At 39.2% G+C, this 21,679-nt stretch overlaps 1 protein-coding gene across 1 annotated transcript in view; it reads right to left on the reverse strand.

Annotated features, from left to right (window-relative positions):
- Positions 1–11,072, reverse strand: part of PON1 (paraoxonase 1) — a 35,034-nt gene extending 23,962 nt beyond the window's left edge. Inside the window, exons 1-3 of the mRNA XM_038556862.1 lie at positions 10,820–11,072; positions 2,900–2,970; positions 1,269–1,324 (exon numbers count right to left, since the gene is read on the reverse strand). Coding sequence (XP_038412790.1) covers positions 1,269–1,324; positions 2,900–2,970; positions 10,820–10,893 — 201 coding nt within the window. The 5' untranslated portion in view covers positions 10,894–11,072. The remainder of the gene's footprint in view (positions 1–1,268; positions 1,325–2,899; positions 2,971–10,819) is intronic.
- Positions 11,073–21,679: the final 10,607 nt, after the last annotated feature.

The following is a 21,679-nucleotide window of genomic DNA, read 5'->3' on the forward strand; positions in this document are numbered from 1 at the left end:
CAGCAGCAGAGCCATATGTGCCCCATACCACAGTTTCTAAGTCATGAGAAAGATAAAAAATGGAAAAGTAGACCAAATGGGTGATTGCTAATGGGCTTCAATCATATAAGCAGGAAATATGGAGAGAACATTGGTTATGCTTTTTATGAGATTGACACACTGTCTACTGGGCTAACGAGGCACCTTGGTTACAGTTTTTATTTTTTTTTTAAGATTTTGTTTATTTATTCATGAAAGACACACACAGAGAGAGAGAGAAGGCAGAGACACAGGCAGAGGAGAGAAGCAGGCTCCATGCAGGGAGCCTGATGCGAGACTTGATCCCAGAACTCCAGGATCACGCCCTGAGCTGGAAGGCAGGCGCTTAACTGCTGAGCCACCCAGGCGTCCCATGGTTATGGTTTTTATTAATCTCCTGGCAAGTTCCTTGCAACTATCTTAATGACAGAATTTTCGGGGAAGTCTAGTGAACCCAGCAACAACTTCTTTCTTAACCTTCCAGCAACAACTTCTTTCTTAGCCTTCAATTAGAACAATACAGCTGTTTTTTGTTTTAGATGTTGGGGTCCCTTATAAGATTTTGCTTGGAATATGTTATTCTGTTGCTTAAAAAGGCGGAGGGGGGGTTACAAGTCACTGCTATAGAAGTTGATTAGTCCATCTTCATAAGAGAAAACTGACTAAATAAATAACAGGCAGCAGCGGGTGTTGACTTGTTTTGATCTATGTCACTACCATAGTGCTTTGTATGCAGAAGTTCAACAAACGCGGTGGCTTCACTCTTCAAAGTGTGGAAATTGTGAAATGGTATAACAACGATTTTATATGAAAGAGCTTATTTTGAAAAGTGTGAAAAAAAAAGAAAAGTGTGAAAAAAATGTAAAATCTAAATGACATGTGAGGGGATATATATATACATAAACATAAGCCCAGTTTAGTAAATATTTGACTATACCACCTAAGTGCTTCAAGGGATAGACCATTGATGGAAAGCCATTCTTGAACTCATTGGACTCACAAATTGCTACAATGAAAGATAAAGTAGTATTAGAGTTCGGTGTACACACAGGAATACAAATATGCATAGAAGGCATACAACCATAATTTTAACACTGGTGTAAATGCATGTATTGTTTGTTTGTTGAACCATACAACTGCCTGTTTTATTTGAAGGTGGGCATTGGTAAACAGCAGGCTTACACAAAAGACTTAAGCTGCTGGTTCCAGAAGATGGTGTAGAGTACCATAAAAAAAAGGAAACAACTTACAGAGCTAATGAAAGCTAGTCCATTAGGAAGTATCTCCAAGTCTTCAGAGCCAGTTTCTGCCAGGAAAGAGAATAGTCAGTACAGATTGTTGTAGGTGATTGCAGGGTACTAGTGATCCTTTATCACCCTTCCTCTTATTTGATAGATTCAGAATAATGAACTCTTTCATTTAGTTATTCAAGTTGACTGATAGGATTATATAAAAATCAGAAGACATTGACATAATTAAGTGTAATTAACATTTACACTTAATATATATTTTTTTTAATTAATGGACTAGAACTTTTTCCAGAGAGTCTGGAATCTCTTAAAGTTCAGAAATTCACAAAATTTATAAAAATATGATAATTTGAAAATAGCTTGCTGTTTTGCTAACAACAGCATAAACTACCAATATATGTTAATATTTAATTCCAAACCCAATAAATTCTTTGAGAACCATATTGGAAATATATATTGGAATATATATATATTCCAAATATATATTGGAATATTGGAATCTTCCAAATGCTTCCGTTAAAATGGAGACGCATTTCATATGCAAAATATGGATCTACTATTAATTATATACATCAGTAAAATATCACCAAGTTAATTATATCTTAAGTACATGTAAATTTTAAAAGTCTCAATCAACCTAGAGACAAATGAGATTTTTGATTGGTACTCTCAGTGGAGTTGTTTGTTTTTCAAATATCCAGTGATATCTAATATCAATAACATATTTATTTTCTAAAGTAAGATTGCACTGTGAGGTATCTGGCCAAACTTATTGTTGCTGACTGAATAAGTCACATGGTCTAGCCTTTCCAACCTTAGTCAACCGCAATAAGTGATTCTAAACAAAGCAAAACAAAACATAACAAAAGCATGGATCTCAAACAAGTTGTCCTCAAATAACAAAAGTGGTTGGCTGAAACCAGATGGGGACTTGAGTCCTGTGACACTCCCTGTTGGTTGCTTACCAGCTGCTATTCCCTTAGCCTTTTATCTTTGCTGACAGGGCCTGCCTTCCACAATGGAAGCCCGATAATTACTTTCCCAGCTTCCTTTGCAGCTAGGGCACCAGCCTGTTGTCTATCTCTGACTAATGAGATCTGAAGGGAAATCTGCTGTGAACTTCTGGGAAAAATATTCCTCTCCTACATTAAAAGAGAGATGTGTGAGGGTAAACCTGGTGGTAACTGCTAAGGTTGTGAGGGCTTTTAAAAATTTTTCCCTTTACTCACTGCTTTTTCTCCTTCCTCTGCCTTCCCCTGGAATCTCCTCAGGTCGTATTACCATAAAATTAAACATTATTTCCACTATTGTTCTTGCTAACGTGACCAAACAAAAACAAACTATGAAAAACTTAATACTTTGGCCATATGTTGGTGAAGTCAAAAGTCAAGTATGTTGGTATTTATAATTAACTACTGACTTAATCATTCTCTCCCGGTTCTGTTTTTGAACAAAATTAAGCAGGTTATTAACCAAATAAATAGCAAGATAATACAGCAAGTTTCAATGACCACAATTTTAACACCAGTGGAAATGCATATATTTTTTGTTGGTTGAGCCATATAACTGTCTACTTTATTTGAAGGTGGGCATTCAAATAATGCCCTTACTTCGTCCTGTCACATACTTACCTATTCCTTTAACTAAATTACAGTTAGGAAGTTCTACTGGGGTTACTTCTCGGAAAGCATTGAGTCGTGTTCTGGGGAAGAAAAAAAGGAATAGAACTATTCAGAAATTTATAATTAAGTTGCAAAAGAAGCTGCCAATAAAGTTCTCCTCGACTGGCCTCTGCCTGGATTTCAACCCCAGGATTAGTGGTCCCTAAAGTGTGAGCAATTCTACGGGACAAGGCCAGAGCAAGAACCATGGTGCCGCTGGGTACATTCAGGGTTTATTTAGCAGAGGTGGATGGATCCACAAAGGAAATACATAGTGTCCTCTCCAGAGCTCTGTGCACTTTGGCAGGAGGAATAGGAACTATTTCATCAGCTGTGTAAGGAGTCCTATGTGGAAATTTGGGTTAAATAGCAACATGGTTCCAATTTACTCCATTGATCTGTTCCGGCTGCTGACAGATGGGCCTCCTACCCATCTGCCCACTCTGGCTCCAAAGCCTGGACTGGGCATCTGCTTTGAGGTATGTCACCTGAAAACCACAGGTGTGCTTAAAGGATTTATAACTTCAGAAAATCACACCCAAAGCCAGCATATAAAGACATTTCACACACACACACACACACACACACACACACACACTGAGTGCATAAACATGGCAGGGAACATTTGAGGGAAGGACAGAGGGAAAAGGACAGATGGGAGAAGGAGCAGAGCAAAACTATTGCTGAGGCATTTAAAAGAACTAGCCCACAATGTCAGCAAGGACAAAAGATGTAAACGATCACATATTTTTTAGAACTAATTATATAATATGGTCTTAGTGAGTAGCTACAACTATCTAAGAATGCTCAGAAATATTATTTGGTTAAAAATAAGCTGAGAAATTATTCACTTGCCTTACTGATAATTTAGTCTCACAGAGGAAGAGGATGGGCCAGGGGGCACTCTGGATAAAATTCTTAAGATAGTAGAAAATAATAGGAATTTGGGGTGCTTCATCTTTCATCCTTTCATTTAGAAAAAAAAAATGTAACATGTTCCTACCACCATGGCACTGTCCATCAATCTCACGGTTAGGATCTGATCTACCAGGTGGGGGGGGGGGGTCTAGCAATCAGTTTTGTTAAAGCACCCCAGTTTGTCCTGAAGCATAACCAGAGTAGAGACCCACCAGCTGGGTGCTAGAGCTCCAAAGGTAAATGAGTAGATGGGGAAGTCCTGGCCTGTCAGTAGAGGGTGGTTCCCTGAATGATGAACCTGAATTTACAAATCCAGCTGCAAGGGAAAGTTGGGATCTGCCCCCTATGACCTGAGAAACTATGGAGTATTTAATTTATTTATTTTATATTTTTATTAATATTTTATTTATTTATATATGACAAACACCAAGAGAGAGGCAGAGACATAGACAGAGGGAGAATCAGGGTCCCTGTAGGGAGTCCGATGCAGGACTCAGTCCCAGGACCCTGTGAACACATCCTGAGCCGAAGGCAGACGTTCAACTGCTGAGCCACCCAGGTGCTCCACTATGGGGTATTTTAAAAAATGGGAAAGTTCACAATAAAGAAATAAAGGGAAAGTGATGATGCATTTGGAAAGCATTTTGCATGAAACACACACACACACACACACATACACACACACCCCTAAAACAGGTTCACAAAAGAATACCCGAATGCATGTAATACATTTTTAGCTTTTCTATTCAATTCTATTTCGTTCATTTTAAAATGCTGGCCATAGTCTACTAAAATTGATTTGTGAATCACCATTCTGAAAAATATTAGTCTAGAGAAATCTCAGTGAATATCTGTAAAGTGCCACAGGGGATTCTAAAGACCAGCACAAACGATGGGAAAGGTACAGGTCCTATACAAAACAATTTAAAAAGTGACACAGAAGAGATTCAAAGATGTGAAATCACTGAGTGGGCCAAGACTTGTTGGTTTTTTGTTTTTTTTTGTTTTTTTGTTTTTTGCTTTAAACTTTTTTATTTTTTTCTATAGGATATAAAAACGACACCCAGAGTAGATAACATAGTGTAATGAATTTACTGTTCCCATCACCTTCTTCAACATTTATCAATACATGATCAGTCCTGTTTCATCTCTACTCTGACCCACTCTCTACTTCTTTCAGATTATTTTGAAGCATATTTCATTATATTTTGTTTTAAACTTTTTTGAGTGGGTCAAGACTTGTGAAAAATACCAAGGACAGCCAAATTAGCTTTTCTCAGAGTCAAAACCACACAGGAAGAACAGGTGCACTGCCTGGCTCACAAGGCCCATCAAACATGATGGGATCATAGAAGGCAGAGAAAAAGCACAACAGATCAGCTCAACAGATCAGCTCCTATCCTACTGCAGGCTTCTCTCACATGGAAAACAATCTCTAACCAGGAAAGAATAGAATAATCACAGCTGCCTGGAGCCCAGGGTAGCTAAGGAGGCATGAAGTCAGCACTCAGTTGCTTGGAGTTCATGTTTGTGGCCAGAAAACACTCATATCTCAACAGAATAATCATTGCTACTACAATTGAGGTTCTGTATATACCCTCATTTAATCTTCAAACACCTCCCTGGGGTATTACTTTCCCTACTTTCTGGATGACGAAGATTAAGTGGCTTTCCAAATCCACGAGGTTATGAAGTGGCTGACTTGGGACTGGAACTCATTAAGAATGCAAAGCTCACACTCAATCCTCTGCTCAGAATGTACAGGTAACACTGCTTGAAACTGGAGGAATCACCAGAAGACAATTCTGTGTTATGATAACCTAGTTCATATTTTTCTATCTTAATCTCCATGACCAGGAAATATCTGATCAAGGGCTTGTTAGGTCCAAATGTCCCAGGTCTAAGGTATGATGGTATAATGTGTGAGATGTGTTCCTGATTCATAAGGCCTCTGAGGTCTGGCCAGAAATCACACAATCCCTACTGTGAATTATCCTTCGCAAATATGTGCTTGCTTCTTAGAAAAGAAAGTAAGGATCTTTAGTTTATGCATTAGGAAATCCACTCTGGAACTTCCCTTGGGGCCATATGCAGCCTCATCAGTCTACTTTCTGCCACTATATACACTCCTCATTCAACCAATTTTCCCTATTGGGATCTACTGTGTGCCAAGCCCTATGCTAAGGGCTCTAATACATACTGCCCCAATTAATCTCCTTGTCACTTTTGAGGCAACGATTAATATTTTGGTTGATTGGTAGGTAAGAAAACTGAGACATGGAGAAGTTATGTTGTTGATTATTTAAAAGGATAGAGTTGGGATCTGAAATGAGGTGTCATGGTACAGGGCCCTTTTCTCTATATTATTGTCACACTTCTTTGCATTTGTTCACACTTCTCCTTCCACCTAGAAGGTCCATAGCTCCTCACCCTGCGGGGGAAGACTCCTCCTCATGCCTTTCTGTAGCTCCTCCTGGACTTCTGTGATAGGATTAACAACTCCTTTAGCCTCATTAGCCACCACATATATACGTCTAGCAAGTCTCTTACCTATTGTTTTGCAGTTATCAGTTTTTGGTCTTGTTGCTCATAGTAAACTCTGGGATCTGTGAGCGAATACTGCATCCTATTTACCCCTGTGACCCAGCAAGAACCCAGTGGTGGCAGAGACAAGGTACTCTGCAGATGTCTGCTGAGTTGTTTTGTGGAAATACTAGGCTGGTGCACCAGATGGAGAAAGTGGTATCAGTTGCATGAATAGAAAAGGCTGGAGAGTTATTTATACAACCTTAGCCTAGGGTCACATGAGGTATTATCCTAATATATATTCAAATATCACTCATTAGGTGGATCATTCATAGGTGGATTTTTGCAATAGCATATGGCAAAAATAAAAGCTAACATATGTAACTTTCATGTGCCAGATTTCATATTTATCCTACTGTGATATGTATTATTATTCCATAAGTTTTGGGTGGAGAGATAGGGTCAGCATGGTAAAGTGACTTGGAAGTTGCAGAAATGGCATCCAGGCCAGGTCTGCTGGAATCCACCAATGCCCTCTTCCCACTGTGGCGTGGAGTGTGGAGTGGGTGTGGGGTGCTGAAATGCTAAGGCTTTGCAATCTCCTTCTACTGAAAGGAAACAGTGTCTCCCACGTTATAAGCAGCAATTTAGAAATGGGGAAGTTGCCACACAGATGCCACATTCCACTCCCCCAGGGCGCTGTTTCTATCAATTAGTCCAAGGCATGCCTTGGATTTGCACGTGCACAGCCTACAAGGTCACAACAGAGGACTACAAAGATGGGCAGGGGAGACTACTGATCCAGAGGAGCTCTCTCAGCTCCTTCCTCTGTGCTGTTATCACCTCGAAAGCATCAGTTACCCCCCTCGAGACATCATTTGAATCCTTTCACAAGTTCCCTCTAACCCAGACCTGTACAATCTCAAGTGAACCTGCCCTCCTCCTGTATACCTATCTCTGAAGCAAAAAGGGTGTTTCCACTGTGGGGCTTTGGCTTGCTCCCCTTGGGAGCCTCGGGACTACTCTCTTCCCTTGTCTTCCTGGGGCAGATTCATGATCTTCTCTGGGACTTGAGGGCCTTACCTCTAAATGGTAACAAAAGTAATTTACTGCTTCTCCAGATCTCTTGATCTAGTTTTAACAGGATTTGAATGTCCTTTTAAGAACTACCTATAAATCCCTTGGGGAATTCCTTAAATAGTGCTGATTTGGATTCAATAGAGTGGGATGAGGCCTGAGATTGTGCAACTAGAGCGAGCTCCCAACTGATGTTCATGCATCTGGTCCACAGCCCCTTTGAAGACTGAGGCTTTAGGGCCTTTCAAACAGTGGGTGCAATTTCCCTTCCTTCTCAAGTCTGGGCTGCTCCCATCCTCCATTACCACCCTCCTCTTGGCCCTGCATTGCTCCTATTCCCCAGGTTCTTCTAGATTCCCTTTCCCTTCTAAAACCAAAGGTTGGTTCATCTCACTCCCACTTTCGTCTTCCCTTCTCAGTTGTCTGATTACAGGTAGATGGGTTTTTTTTTTCATTTTTAAGTGGGATTTTTAAAATTTAAATTTTACCTTGTTAACCTACAGTGCAATATTGGTTTCTGACGTAGAATTCAATGATAAATCACTTACATACAACACCCAGTGCTCATCACAACAGGCGGCCTCCTTAATACCCATCGCCCATCTAGCGCATCCCCCACCACCTCCCTCCATCAACTCTCAGTTTGTTCTCTATCCTTGACAGTCTCTTTTAGTTTATTACCCTCTCTCCTTTCCCCTGCCCTTCCTATATTTTCATCTGTTCTCTTCAATTCCATATATGAGTGAAATCATATGGTATTTGTCTTTCTCTGACTTATTTCACTTAGCATAATACACTCTAGCTCCACCCACATTGTAGCAAATGGCAAAAGTTCATTCTGTTTGATGCCTGAGTAATATTCCACTGTATGTATATGCCACATCTTCTTTACCCATTCATCTGTTGATGGACATTTGAGCCTCTCTCCATTGTTTTGGCTACTGAATACACTGCTATAGACACTGGGGTGTATGTACTCCTTCAAATCTGAATTTTTGCATCCTTTGGGTAAATATGTAGTGGTGCAATTGCTGGGTCATAAGATAGTTCTTTTTTAACTTTTTAAGGAATCTCCATATTTTTTTCTAGAGTGACTGCACCATTTTGCATTCCTAATAGTCTAACAGGGTTCCATTTTCTCTGCATCCTCACTAACATCTATTAGTTTCCTGTGTTTTAATCTTAGCCATACAGGTAGAAGTTTAAGGACTAAGGTCCCCTCCCCATTCACTGGACCCAGGTGCTGAAAATAAAGCAGTAAGTTCTGAATTCCAAACCAGACTCCAGGTCTTCCCACTGAGGCAGCCCCACAGCAAAGCATCTCCTGCAGACATGCTATCCACATCAGGAAACCACAGGCAAGGCCAACAAAGGGACTTGCAGAGACTGATGTTATGTTGGGCTATTATCATATCATACTTTGGTCCTTTCAGAAAAATCAGAATCAAGTTAGAGGCCCAGAAACAAGGCCCAGGTCCCCTTGCTACCTAAGGATAGGTCCCAACATTTTGAGGTTGAACTTTGTCTTGGTGCAAGTCAATGCTATTGAATAGTCCTTTTCAAACCATATCCCAGAGATATGGGAGAGTTTGACAGAATGTTTATAAATGGTACCAAAAGGGAATGAGGTGTGGGCTGATAAGTCTGTGAAATGATGACTTAAAGCAAAATTTGTTTTGTTTTGTTTTGTTTTGTTTTGTAGCTGAAGGAATTTTCAAAGCTTTTCAATATGCCAGAGTGCACTGCCAGTCTCCAGGAAAAGGCTATAATAGACATTTCCCAAATTTATGTGTCCAAAGAATATGGGGTTTTTTTGTGGAGCAAATCTTGTAGCTCATGCTTTAAGGAACACAGTTGGGGAAATATTAAAGTTGAATCATATAAGCTAAGACCACATGTTGAGAGAGAAACTTTTCAGGGTTGGGGTAGTAAAGCTATGCTTTTACACAAAAACATATACACCATGCCTACAGTCTCCATTCTCAGCATAAATTAAGAAAGGTAAACCAGAAAGACAAACCCTCACTCCTTCCTGGCAGATCTGTAATCCTTTGGAAAACATTTTGGTGTGGGGCCATGGGAAAAGTGGGGGGAGAACAAAACCAGGTACAGATGAAGAATTGAAAGGATAAAGCCTAGAAGGAGTGTTAGATCTTTATATCTCATTTATTTTCATCCCAGGATAATACCATGACTCACATATATGCGGGGGGGGGATATACATATTTAAATAAATATAATAAAATAAAAATATATATGTATATATAAGGATTCTCTTTTAGCATCTGATAGTACTATGTTTAATGAAAATCGACAAGCCATAATTTTTACATGATTTGAACCTCAAATCACACTACCTGTTACTTTTCTCTAACAGTTCATGATTACAAAAATAATCAATAATTAGAAGAAAAAAACCAATAGTTTGTAAAAAGTGGTTCTGAAAGAAAGCTTAGGGTCATCTAAGATTTTTAAAAGTCTAAACTGTTCAATTTGATTTTTAGTAATGTTTTACTTTTAGGTAAATAACTAGATATTGACTAAACCGTAGGACTGAAGATGGTCTTTAGACTTTGAACCCCTGTAAAGTTACCATGAAAACTACTGAAATGTTCTGAAAAACTAACCATCCCCTCCCACCCTGTTTACAGTACCTACGGTTTATAAGTACTTTAAGGAAAGCAAAACACTAACATTTATTGAATAGTTACTATATCCCAGGCAGGGTGTTAGCAGCTTCCTATATGAGTGTGTCTTACTGGTTCAGGCTTATTGAAGCAGGGAATGTTAGAGATATAAAATGATTTGCCCAAGATCCCATAATGGAAGGGACAGAGCAAGAACCCCTGGCATCAAATACCTGTGCCAGGGTTCTTTCCTACCCGCCACCTTCTACCCCCACTCCCTGGGGGGAGAACAGGCCCCTGCAGGGTGTGTTTACTCCCACCTGCTCTGCTTCACAGGCGTTTTATGTCTCCGTGTAGCCTCAAATTGAGAATCTCCAAGCTGGGAAAGATTTATGCCATGACCAGGCAGCTCCTTCCCTAACTAACACAATAATCAGAGGGAGATCCCAGGTCCGGTGATCTATTTAGAGGTGAAAATGAGAAGTGAATCTCATAGGCATATGGATCTTCATGAAAAATCAATTTGTGTATGCCAACCACTTGGCCATCACACCAGTGATGACTGTCTCCTTACTTCGTGTCTCCGGCCGTGAACAAGGACATGTTTTCAACCTGTGGGGTGTGCATCTAAAACTTACCTGGGACTTTTTAAAAAAGACTACACCCCACTTCCAGGGGGCCTTCCTGTGGTTGGCGGGGTGGGAAGGACCCGGGCTGCAGCCCTCACCACAACCCAACTTACAGATAAGAAGCCCGGTGATCTCTGAAGAGCGCTAGTCCCAGCCCCAAGAGGGTGAGCACCATCAGCTTTGCCATGGCTCGGACAGGAACGCAGGCCTGGGCCGGGCTGAGACGCAGCCTGTTGGAAACTGAGCTGTGGCAGCCTGAGCCCAGTTAGGGCCGCCCGGATTGCCCTCCCCGCCCCTCCCCTCCCTCTCCGCAGCACCAGGGCACTGGCTTGAGATCAGCAGCAGAGGCCGGGAGCTGTGTGCTGCCCAGAGGCTTTAAAGAGAAGAGAGGAACAGTTGCCTAGACTGGGCAAGAGGGGGAGAGCATGCTGGTTCGTGGAAATGGAGAGCTGTGGGAAAAGAGAGCCAGGCTTCGATGAGCCCTTGCTTTGTGGCCACAAGGTCCTAATCCCTGTGGGTCAGAGGAGTTCATGTAATGTAATCTCCGTGACTCAGCGAATAAAGGCACAGAGGAAGAAAGGACTGTGATTAGACCCCCCAAGGTCTCACTTTCTTCTCCCCAGGCTACTGCTATCAAACATCTGGATTTCAAGCATCTCAATCTCTGAGCTACACTCCTGACGTAACAGCTCAGTAAATACATCACTGTGATGTTCATTCATTACAGGCCCTCATGCACAGTTATTGAGTACCTGCTATGTGCTAGAAATCCATCAGATGTAACACTACTGCCTATATAGTGCTGTAGGTGATGCATGGAACCATTATGGATGTACACATATTCTATAGAAAAGAAAAAGTGGGAATGAAAGATAAGGAATACTGAGGTGTCATTTACAGGATGGGGATCAGGAACCTCAGTTACAGGGACATCTAAGCAAGGCCAGAAGGGAGGTGCCTCTGCACCCAATGTCTCCTTTCTCTTCTGTTACCATGAAAGAACTATTTCCTGCTTTACTAAATGCCAGCCATTGCCTTTCTTTCTTTCTTTCTCAAGGATGTTGGTCCCACGTGCACCTTTTCTCTCCTGCAACATCCATCTATTCCTCTTTTCTGGAATAATGCTATCAGATACCAATGTGCCCTAGTGTCACAGTTTTCTGGGGTAAATGCTCTTTGACCCCACATTCTAACTCTTCTCTCTTTCTCTGTTCCTCTCTCCAGTTTTTTTTAAAAAGCTCTGAAAGATTTGCCACCAGTTGCTGCTTCCATTTTATCACCTCTTGTAACAGAGTAATGATGGCCACAAAATCTTTGATACTTCTCCTATCGAGAAGTGGGTACAGGATCTCTCCCCTCAAGTGGGTGCTGACTCTGTGAATGCCTTAACTCATAAAATACAATGATGCTATTCAAGTTTGCAGGGACAGCCTTAGAGAGCAATATCTTCCACCTCCTGTCTCTTGGAACACTTGCTCTTAAACCTTGAGCTTCTGCGTAATAAATCTGATCACCCCATTGGAGTTTTCACAGGAAAGTTTCCAAACGTGGAGAGGGAAAGTGGCCAGCCCTCTAACCATCTACATCAAGGTGGCAGACATATGAATTAAGCTTTCTTGGACGCTCCAGACTAGTCCAGCCGCCAAATGAATACCATTGAGTCACTCAGTTGACACCATGTGAAGCAGAAGAGTCTACCTGCTGAGCCCTGCCCAAATTTCTTCCTCATTGTTTATGAGTATAAGAAAATGATTGTTTGGTTCAGCAACTAACTTTAGGGAGTATCTCTAATCTCTCGTTCTCTATTTAACCCATTCTAAAATAGCTTGTGTTCCTTTGACTCAAGAATAGAATTTGCTCTTATTAATATAATAATATAATATCCATGTTACCAAATCTGGTGGTTACTACTCCTCTATAACCATACTCAACTTGTAACCACATTGACTACAAATTGCCACGCCCTTTTCAAATACTACCTCTCTTGGATTCTGTGATCTACCCTCTCCTGATTTTTTCCCCTACCTTCCTCATCTTCTTTGCAGGGCCCTCCTGTCACTGACCTCTAAATGATGAAGCCCTAAAACTTGTTCTAAAATTTCTTTCTACATTCTTTCATGAGGCAATCCCATCAACTCCATTGGATTTAAAAATCATCACTTTGCTAGTGTTTCCAAAATGTACACAACTAGCTCAAGCCTATGACTGTGGCTTTAATAAATAATCCTTGATATTTCTAGCTAAAGTAGCAACACCTCATCTCCAGCATCCTTTTGATATTATCCCATATCTCTCATTATTCATTGTTCTTGAAATCATCTTGTTAATATACTTATACATTTGTGGTCTGTTGCTGCCTAATGGAATGGAAGCTCCTTGAGTTTGGAGGTTTTATCTTGTTTCCCACTATGACCTCAAATCATAGAAAGCCTGGCAAAGAGTGGTCCCTTATTAAACATTAATGACTGTTGGCTGGTGAGCACTCACTTTGTGCTTACTGACTAGCTGCCTGGTTTATACTCCCACTGGGATGTCTAATACTTTTCTTAAAATGTGTCCATACTAGAACTCTTGATTACCCACCCCAACAGGTTATGTCCTCCAATCTCCCACACTTCAATAAATGGCGCGTCTACCATCCAGTTGCTCAAAAGCTTGAAACTTAGGCATCTTCATTCACCCATCCCTTTCTCTAATAGCTCTTTGCACTAAATATATTAGTCAATCCCAAAGGTCTTCCTTCTGCATTAATTATCAAAAAATTATATCACAAATTATATCAAAATCGAGCAGTTAAAAACAACAGACATTTATTATAATTTCTGGGGTTCAGTGACTTAGGTGTGGCATAACTGGATATCTCTGGCTCAAGGTCTTTCATGAATTGGCAGATGAACTGTCAGCCAGAATTGTGATGGTTGATTTTATGTGTAAACCTGACTAGACTAAGAGATGCCCAGATAGCTGGTAAATTATTTCTGGGTGTGTTGTGAGTTTCCAGGAGAGATTAGCATTTGAATCAATAAACTGAGTAAAGAAGACCAATCTTCATTAAAATTCATAAGCATCATCCAATCCTTTGAGGACCTGAATAGAACACAAAGGTGGAGGAAGGACAGATTCTCTTTTTCATTACTTGATCTGGAATATCCATCTTCTCCTGCCTTTGGATATCAAAGTTTCTGACTCTTGGACCTTCAGACTTGGGAACTTATGCCAGTGTCCCCCTCATTTCTCAGCCTTCAGACTGGACTGAATTATACCACTGGCTTTCCTGGCTCTCCAGTTTACAGATCATGGCATACCTTATCATGGCATACCTCAGCCTTCATAATCATGTAAGCCAATTCCCATTATAAATATCTATATCTATATCTATCTATCTATCATCTATCTATCTATCTATCTATCTATCTATCTATCTATCTATCATCTATGCTGTTGGTTTTATTTCTATGGAGAATCCTGACTAGTATAGCTGTACCCTCATCTGAAGGCTCATCTGGAGTCGGGTGGAAGAGGTAAGATCAGCTTCCAAGATCACTCACATCATTCTTGGCAGTCTTTGGTGTCTTGCTTTAAGAGCCTTTCCACAGAGCTGTAGCATAATAAAGTAGTTGAGTTCTTCCAGGGTGAGCAAACTAACAGAGCAAGAGAGCATGCTGCCAAAATGGAAGCCACAACCTCACCATAAAAGTCACACTTCTTAACTTCTGCCATATTCTCTTTGGTAGAAGCAAACAACTCCAGTCCACATTTAAAGGCAGGAGAATTAAGCTCCACCTCTTGAGGGAAGGCATACCAAAGAATGTGTGACATATCGTTAAAACCACCACAACTTGCAAATAAATATTGAATCAGCCACTTCTTTCCACTTCCACTGCCATCACTCTGACCCAGGCTACCATTGTCTGTCTCTAGGCTAAAAACAAAAATAAAAACAAAAAAAGCCAAACAAAAACAACAACAAAAAAAGCTTCTTCAGTCCTCTCCCTGATCCCCAATCCATTCTCCTCACTGCAGCTATATTACTATAGCTCTTAAAAATGCAAGTCAGATAATATAATTTCCCCATTTCTCATTTTACTTTCTTATCATGGCCTGAAAGGCCATACAAGATCTGGGCCTGTGCCTATCATCTGACCTAATTTCTTATCAGCCACTCAGCATAATGTTCCAGCAACTTTAATCTTCCTATCATTCTGTAAACATGTCAGGCTTATTGCACCTCATCATTTTTGCCTTTGCTATCCTTTGGCTAGAATGCTCTCCCCACCTTTACCTGCGGCCTGATTGCTCCTTGAGCTTTTCTTTTCTGTCATTCAGGTCTTACCTGAGAGGCCATTTTCAATGTTACTCTCTATAATAGCCTCCCCTTTCATGCTCTGCCCACCACCAGTCACTAAGACCCCACAGCTGATATGAAATGATTGGCATCAGTACAGAGTTACTGGTTTTTAGAATAGGGGCATAACTCTGTTCTAGTTGATAAATACTTCCTCAGACACCACTCACCCCTGCCCAAAGGTCCTCCACAGAGCTGACCATTCCCCTTCCTCTAGAACTCTTCCTCCTGCCTCCCTTCACATGTACGTTGTCATAATCAAGCAATTAAGGGGTTATCGCCTGCCCTGAAAGAGTTTCCAGGACTCTTCTCCCACACAGTGCCCCAGTCAACTGTGACTGAGGATATGCTATATGAGTTGTTGAGGACTCCATCATCCCTGCCTTCACTCAATGAACCATCTTGTTTATCTGTTTACTTCTAGGCAGTCCTGCCCTCCCTCACTAGTATGGAAACTTGAAGAGGGCACAGATCTTGACTAATTTGTTATCTACCTTCTCTTCAACTCCTAGAACAGTTTCTGGCATGGTAGGTGCTCAAAATTTTGGAGAAGGAAGGAAACAGTAAACAAATGGTGGGAAAGGGGCATAAAGGAGGAGGAGAAGGGACTAGAGGGTGAATTGGGGAGTAGACAAGAGATGCTATGCCCTCCTTCTTTGACCCAGTTAATTTATTAACTTACTAAGTTATTTATTAAGTTAAACAATATATGAATATCCTTTCCAATTTATTCTATTCTATGAGATTGTAGAGCAGTCATTCTGAATTTAAAACCTTCAGCCCTAAATAGCTTCATGAATGAATCTTCAAAACATTTAAGGAAGAAAAAATAATTTTTAAATAACTCTTCCAGAGAATAAAAAATGTCTTTCTCAACCCTTTTATCAAGCCAACATAACCTTGATGCTAAAACCTATTTATTACAAGAAAGGAATATTAAAGTTATAGCCAATATTTATTATGAATATGAACATTAATATCTTAAAGAATTAGCCAATTGATTCTACGACATATAAACATATAATATACTGTAACCAAATGAAGTATACACCCAATATACAAGTTTGGTTTAGAGCTTTAAATAAATCATATACATGATAGAATAAAAAAGAAAAATAATATAATTATTTCAATAAATGCAGAAAAATATTAAAGACTCTTAATAAATTAAAAATGGAATTAAAATGCTCTAATCAAAGAATAGTAACCAAAAGGGAAAAGCTATAGCAACATTTGATGAAAAGTTGAAAGCTTTCCCAGGTGATTGTGAAAGAATTGCATATTATCACCTATATGCAATATTAAACTAGAGGAAATCAATCAATCAAAGATTGGAAAAGAAAGTCTGGAACATACATTATTCATTATTAGAAGAATCACATTTTAATGATGTTCATCACTTCCATTTAATGCATACATTCAATGCAGTCCCAATCAAAATAGTAGCAAAGTTTTGTAGCAATTAATGAGCTGATTCTAAATTTAAATGGAAGTGCAATGAATAGAGAAGAGCTATAGAAATTTTGAGGAAGAAAAAATTTGGAGGATTTTACCATCTAAAATTAAGCTTTACTGTAAGTCTATTATAATCAAAGCAATGTGATGTTGGTATAATGATTGACAAATAATCTAGTGGAGCAGAATAAAGAGTCCAGATATAAACCCACATGTGGATGATCGCCTCATTTATGACAGAGTACCACTGCAATGGTGTGGGGAAAGGGTTTTCTTTTCAGTAAATAATGTTGTATCAATTGAATATTCACGTGGCTACAAATGAATCTTGATTTCTACTCACAGCATATCCTAAAATATATACCAAATAGGTGAGATATTTAAAAGTGAATAATTAGACAATAAATCTTTTATAAGATAACAATGAAGCATATTTCATAATCTACTTAAACAGGATACTACTTAAATGGGATATATAAAGCACCATCCATAAAAGAAAATATTGGTATCTAAGTTATCTAAGATTTCATTAAAACTGCAAATTTTTTGTCCATCAAAGACATGATTAAAAAAGTGAAAAGATTCACCAAAAAGTGGAAGAATGTATTTTCAATGCAAGTGTCCACAAAGAACTCATAGCTACAAATTAATAAGAAAAATAATGTCAAAAAAATTTTTTAATGATTTTATTTATTTATTCATGAGAGACACAGAGATAGAGGAAGAGACGTAGGCAGAGGGAGAAGCAGGCTCTGTGAGGGGCCTGCTCAATCCCAGGACCGTGGGATCACAACCTGAGCCAAAAGCAGATGTTCAACTATTGAGCAACCCAAATGCACCATCAACCAAATTTTTTTTAAATGGCCAAAAAGTTGAGCATTTCCTGTACAAAAAGAAGACTCCAAATGGCCAATAAGCCCAAGAAAATGTGTTTAATTCCATTATTCATCTGAGGATAGCAAACAGAAATCACAATATTTGCCTACACGTCTATTGGAATAGTTAAAAAAATTTTTTTATGAAAAGAAAACTGATACTCTTAAGTGTTGACACAGAAGTGGAGCAACTAGAACTCTAACATTATTAGTGGGAGAGTATGTTGGTGTAGCCACTTTGAAAAACTGCTTGCCAATATCTACTAAAGCTGCACATATCGTGTACTCCATTACCCAGTGATATTAGTTCTGCATATATACCAAACAGAAATTTACATGTGTGCATTAAAGTATATTGTACAAGAAAGCTCATTATAGCTTAGTTCATAATATTTTAGAAACCTGTATGCAACATAAATGTCTATCAATAGTGGAATGGATAAACTGTGGTATATTGAAACGATGAAATACTATACATAGCAAATGAAAAAGAATGAACGTTTGCAGCATGCTGTCACAGAGACTTACAACAATGATTTATCACTCATGTACATGTCCATTATAGGTTGGTGGCAGGTCTGCTTCATATCATCACCAATCCAGATCCAGGATCTGCTCAGGCAGAGCAGATTATATCTAGAATACTACCAGTTTGGGGGCAAAGAGAAAAGAGACACTATGAAACACTTACCAGCTCTTAAAATTTCTGCCTGAAAGTGACATACGTTGCTTCTATCAACATTTCATTGGCCAAACTAAGTCATATGGCCACTCTGGAGCTCAACAGCTCAGAGAAGTATCACCAGCCTGCTGAGGGTAGTACACCAAGAAGAGAACCAGAGTAGTTGGGCAACAGTTTTGCAACCTACCACAGAGGTTGAGAAGGCGAGTGTCTGGCATCTCTATTAGGCATATGGGAATGAAGTTGAGCGTCTGGGTCAGGGTCCTTCAAAGTAGAGATTGGGAGAGGATTTCAGAAGCACATGATTTAATAAGAAAGTGCTCGGACGCCTGGGTGGCTCAGTGGTTTAGCACCAGCCCAGGTTGTGATCGTGGAGACCCGGGATCGAATCTTACATCAGGCTTCCTGCGTGGAGCCTGCTTCTCCCTCTGCCTGTACCCCTGCCCCTCTCTCTCTGTCTCTCATGAATAAATAAATAAAATATATATTTTTAAAGTGTTCATCAGGAAAAATCCTAGAAAGGAATGAGGGCAGCAAGAAAAAGATAGGGAAAGGACCAACATATTTAAACCTGTTAGGGTAAAGTACATCTGACTTTACTATTTCCATTTATTACGTGTGTTGTGTGTGTGTGTGTGTGTGTGTGTGTGTGTGTGACTTTCAGCATATGATGTGCTTGTTTTGAATGACAGCGGGCTTCTGTAGAATCCATTCATGTATAATTTATTTTCCAAAGATCTTGAGTTTACGTTCTATCCACAGACAATCTTCAGATTCATGCAGAAGCCAGTATTTTTTCTGTAATGGAAATTGCTAACATTTCACATAATACTCCATCTGTGCTTCTTAGGTTTTACTTCTTAGTGGAATCAATGATATTCTACAGGTTCATGTGATTCACCAGTTAGCTGTTAGAAACCACAGGTCTCCTGTGGTGGGCAAAGCCTGGAGCTCAAAGAACAAAATTTTGTGGTAAGTAGTCATTTCACCATTTCCCAAAGTCACCCCTGATGAACTGAGCTTTTTCTACTGTCTGTTCTAGAGAGTATCAAAGTTTCCACTGCATTCTTTGCTCCAACTTAAGCACATTCCTTTTGGTTTTCCTCAATTGGATGACTTGCTCTTGACTATGCTAATTATGGTATTTTACATCTCCAGTAAATTGCTTTTCTGAACAACCTCATTGTGTGAGGAAAATGAGTTTTGGCAAAAGGTACATGATTTATTTTCTTGCTATAGACAAATTCCTTCAGTATTGTGACAAACAGTATGAACACAAGTACATAGATATACCTGCTAACTTTATCTGATATTAATTCCCCCAAGAGAAATATCTCTGAGATCTCTATTCTGTTCCGTTGATCTACCTGGTGTTTTTTTCTTTCACAGATACTAAACCATTTTTATTGTTAGGCCTACGCCTGCCTTTCATTTTTAACTTCTTTTTCAATTTAGCCCTTCCACATGCAGGAAAAATCTTTCTTTTTCATAATTCATTATTCTTTTAATGTAGTTTTTTTGGTTTGGGTGTTCTGTATTTTATATATGCTAATAAGTGAAATTGTTCGGTAATTTTCTTTTCTCATGTTATTCTAACTTTTTAAAAAAAAATTTTATTGTTCAATTTGCCAACATATAGCATAACACCCAGTGCTTATCCCGCCAAGTGTCCCCCTCAGTGCCCGTCACCCAGTCACCCCAACCCTCTGCCCACCTCCCTTTCCACTACCCCTTGTTCATTTCCCAGAGTTAGGTGTCTCTCATGTTTTGTCACCCTCATTGATATTTTCACTCATTTTCTCTCCTATGCAAGAAAAATCTATTGTGAGATATATTGTATATGTCTGAGACCTATGAAAAAATATACACAGTTATAGAATGATTATAAAAGAAATATCAATGTTAACTACCATTCAAGTCAGGAAATGTAATATTGTCAGTACCCTAGAAGTTTCTCCATGTATCACTTCTTGACCACAATCTCTACTCTCCCTAGAGGCAGCCACTATCCTAACTTTTGTGATAATTAGTACCTCTCGGTTCTCTCTAACTTAATCACTCATGCATGCATCCTCAAACAACATTGCTTAATTTTGCTTCTTTTGGAATTTCCTGCAAATGAAAGCATACTACATATGTTCATTTTGTTGTTGTTGTTAGCTCAACATTTCTGTTCATTATCTGTGGGATTCATCCATGTCATTCCATATGGCTCTAATTATGCTATCCATTGCTAGACAGTATTTCACTGTATGTATTTAATATAATTTATTGGTCCATTTCAACTTTATCAACATTTGATTGGCTCTAGTTTTTAGTTTCTTTTAATGTGACGATTTTTTTTATTACTAACTCAATTTCTTTAATGAGTATAGAACAATGATTTCCAAACACTTTTTGAGTATATTTAAGGTACTATATAAGAGAGGATATTAGCTACCAACCCAAATCTCTCCTTTTTGGGCACAAGGCTACCCAGTTAAATTAAATTTTCCCACCTCGCTTCCAATTAGGTGTAGCTATATGACTATGGTCTTAGTGGAAGCAGCTTGTATCATTTCCAGGTTGGGCCTGTAGACATTTGGTGTGTCTCCTAATACTCTCTCCCATTTCCATGGGATGGAATCTAAGATGATGATTGACCATGAAGATGACAGTGCTCTACAAGAACAAATGCCAACTGCATGAAAAGTCGTAGGCCCCTGAAGTACCATAAGGATTTGAGTTTTCACACTGATCTCTCTCAGGAACACTCATTTGAGATTTTTTATGTGAAAGCGATTCTAAATGTTTTTTTAAGCCTTTAAACTTTTACTGGCCCATAATAAGGACTGTTCTAAGTTCTACATATGCTAACTCTTAATTCTCTTAATTGCCAACTCTAGGTGGTAGTTATGATTATTACTTTATTCATTTATTTATTTATTTATTTATTTATTTACACAGGGCTCAACCACACAACCCCGAGATTTTGACCTGAGCTGAAACCATGAGCCAGATGCCCAACCAAGCAAGTCACCCAGGCACCCCGTGACCTGAATTTTAAAGATAACAAAACTGAGGCTGAGACAAGTTAGAGTTGCACAGTTAGTAAGCAACTCAACTGGGATTCAAATCTAGAAAATTGTGTTCCCCAATCTGTGCTCTCACCCACTATAAGGTACTACCTTTTACCAATGTCTATATTCTTTAAGCCACTAAATTTGGGGTCACATTATTACAACAAGTTAGCATGACCTTAGAAATATAGAAATTTGAACCTAGAAATGGGTTTCTAAGAATAACCTTTAATATGTGGTTAGACCATAGTTGAAGAAACAGCACAGGCTGCAAAATTGGACACCCTTGTAATGTCATCACAAAAATATATAATAAAACTGTTTCTTGAGGTAACCTTAAAAGCTGGCCACTTAATGAGAGAGTAACAAGAATGTTGATATGTGTTGGCTGCTCTTTGATGTTCATAATAGAAGACAGTAAGAAAACTATGTGCTTAAGTAGGAACTAGTGGACATAAAGCAGAAGACTTTGGAGAACACCTAGAAATTTGGTTCTGTGCCCCAATGGCATGGTGGTAAGATTGCTACAACTCATATTTTCCCAAGTGCCTCCCAAT

The sequence above is a fragment of the Canis lupus genome, chromosome 14 (genome assembly GCF_011100685.1).
Source record: "Canis lupus familiaris isolate Mischka breed German Shepherd chromosome 14, alternate assembly UU_Cfam_GSD_1.0, whole genome shotgun sequence".
NCBI lineage: Eukaryota > Metazoa > Chordata > Mammalia > Carnivora > Canidae > Canis > Canis lupus.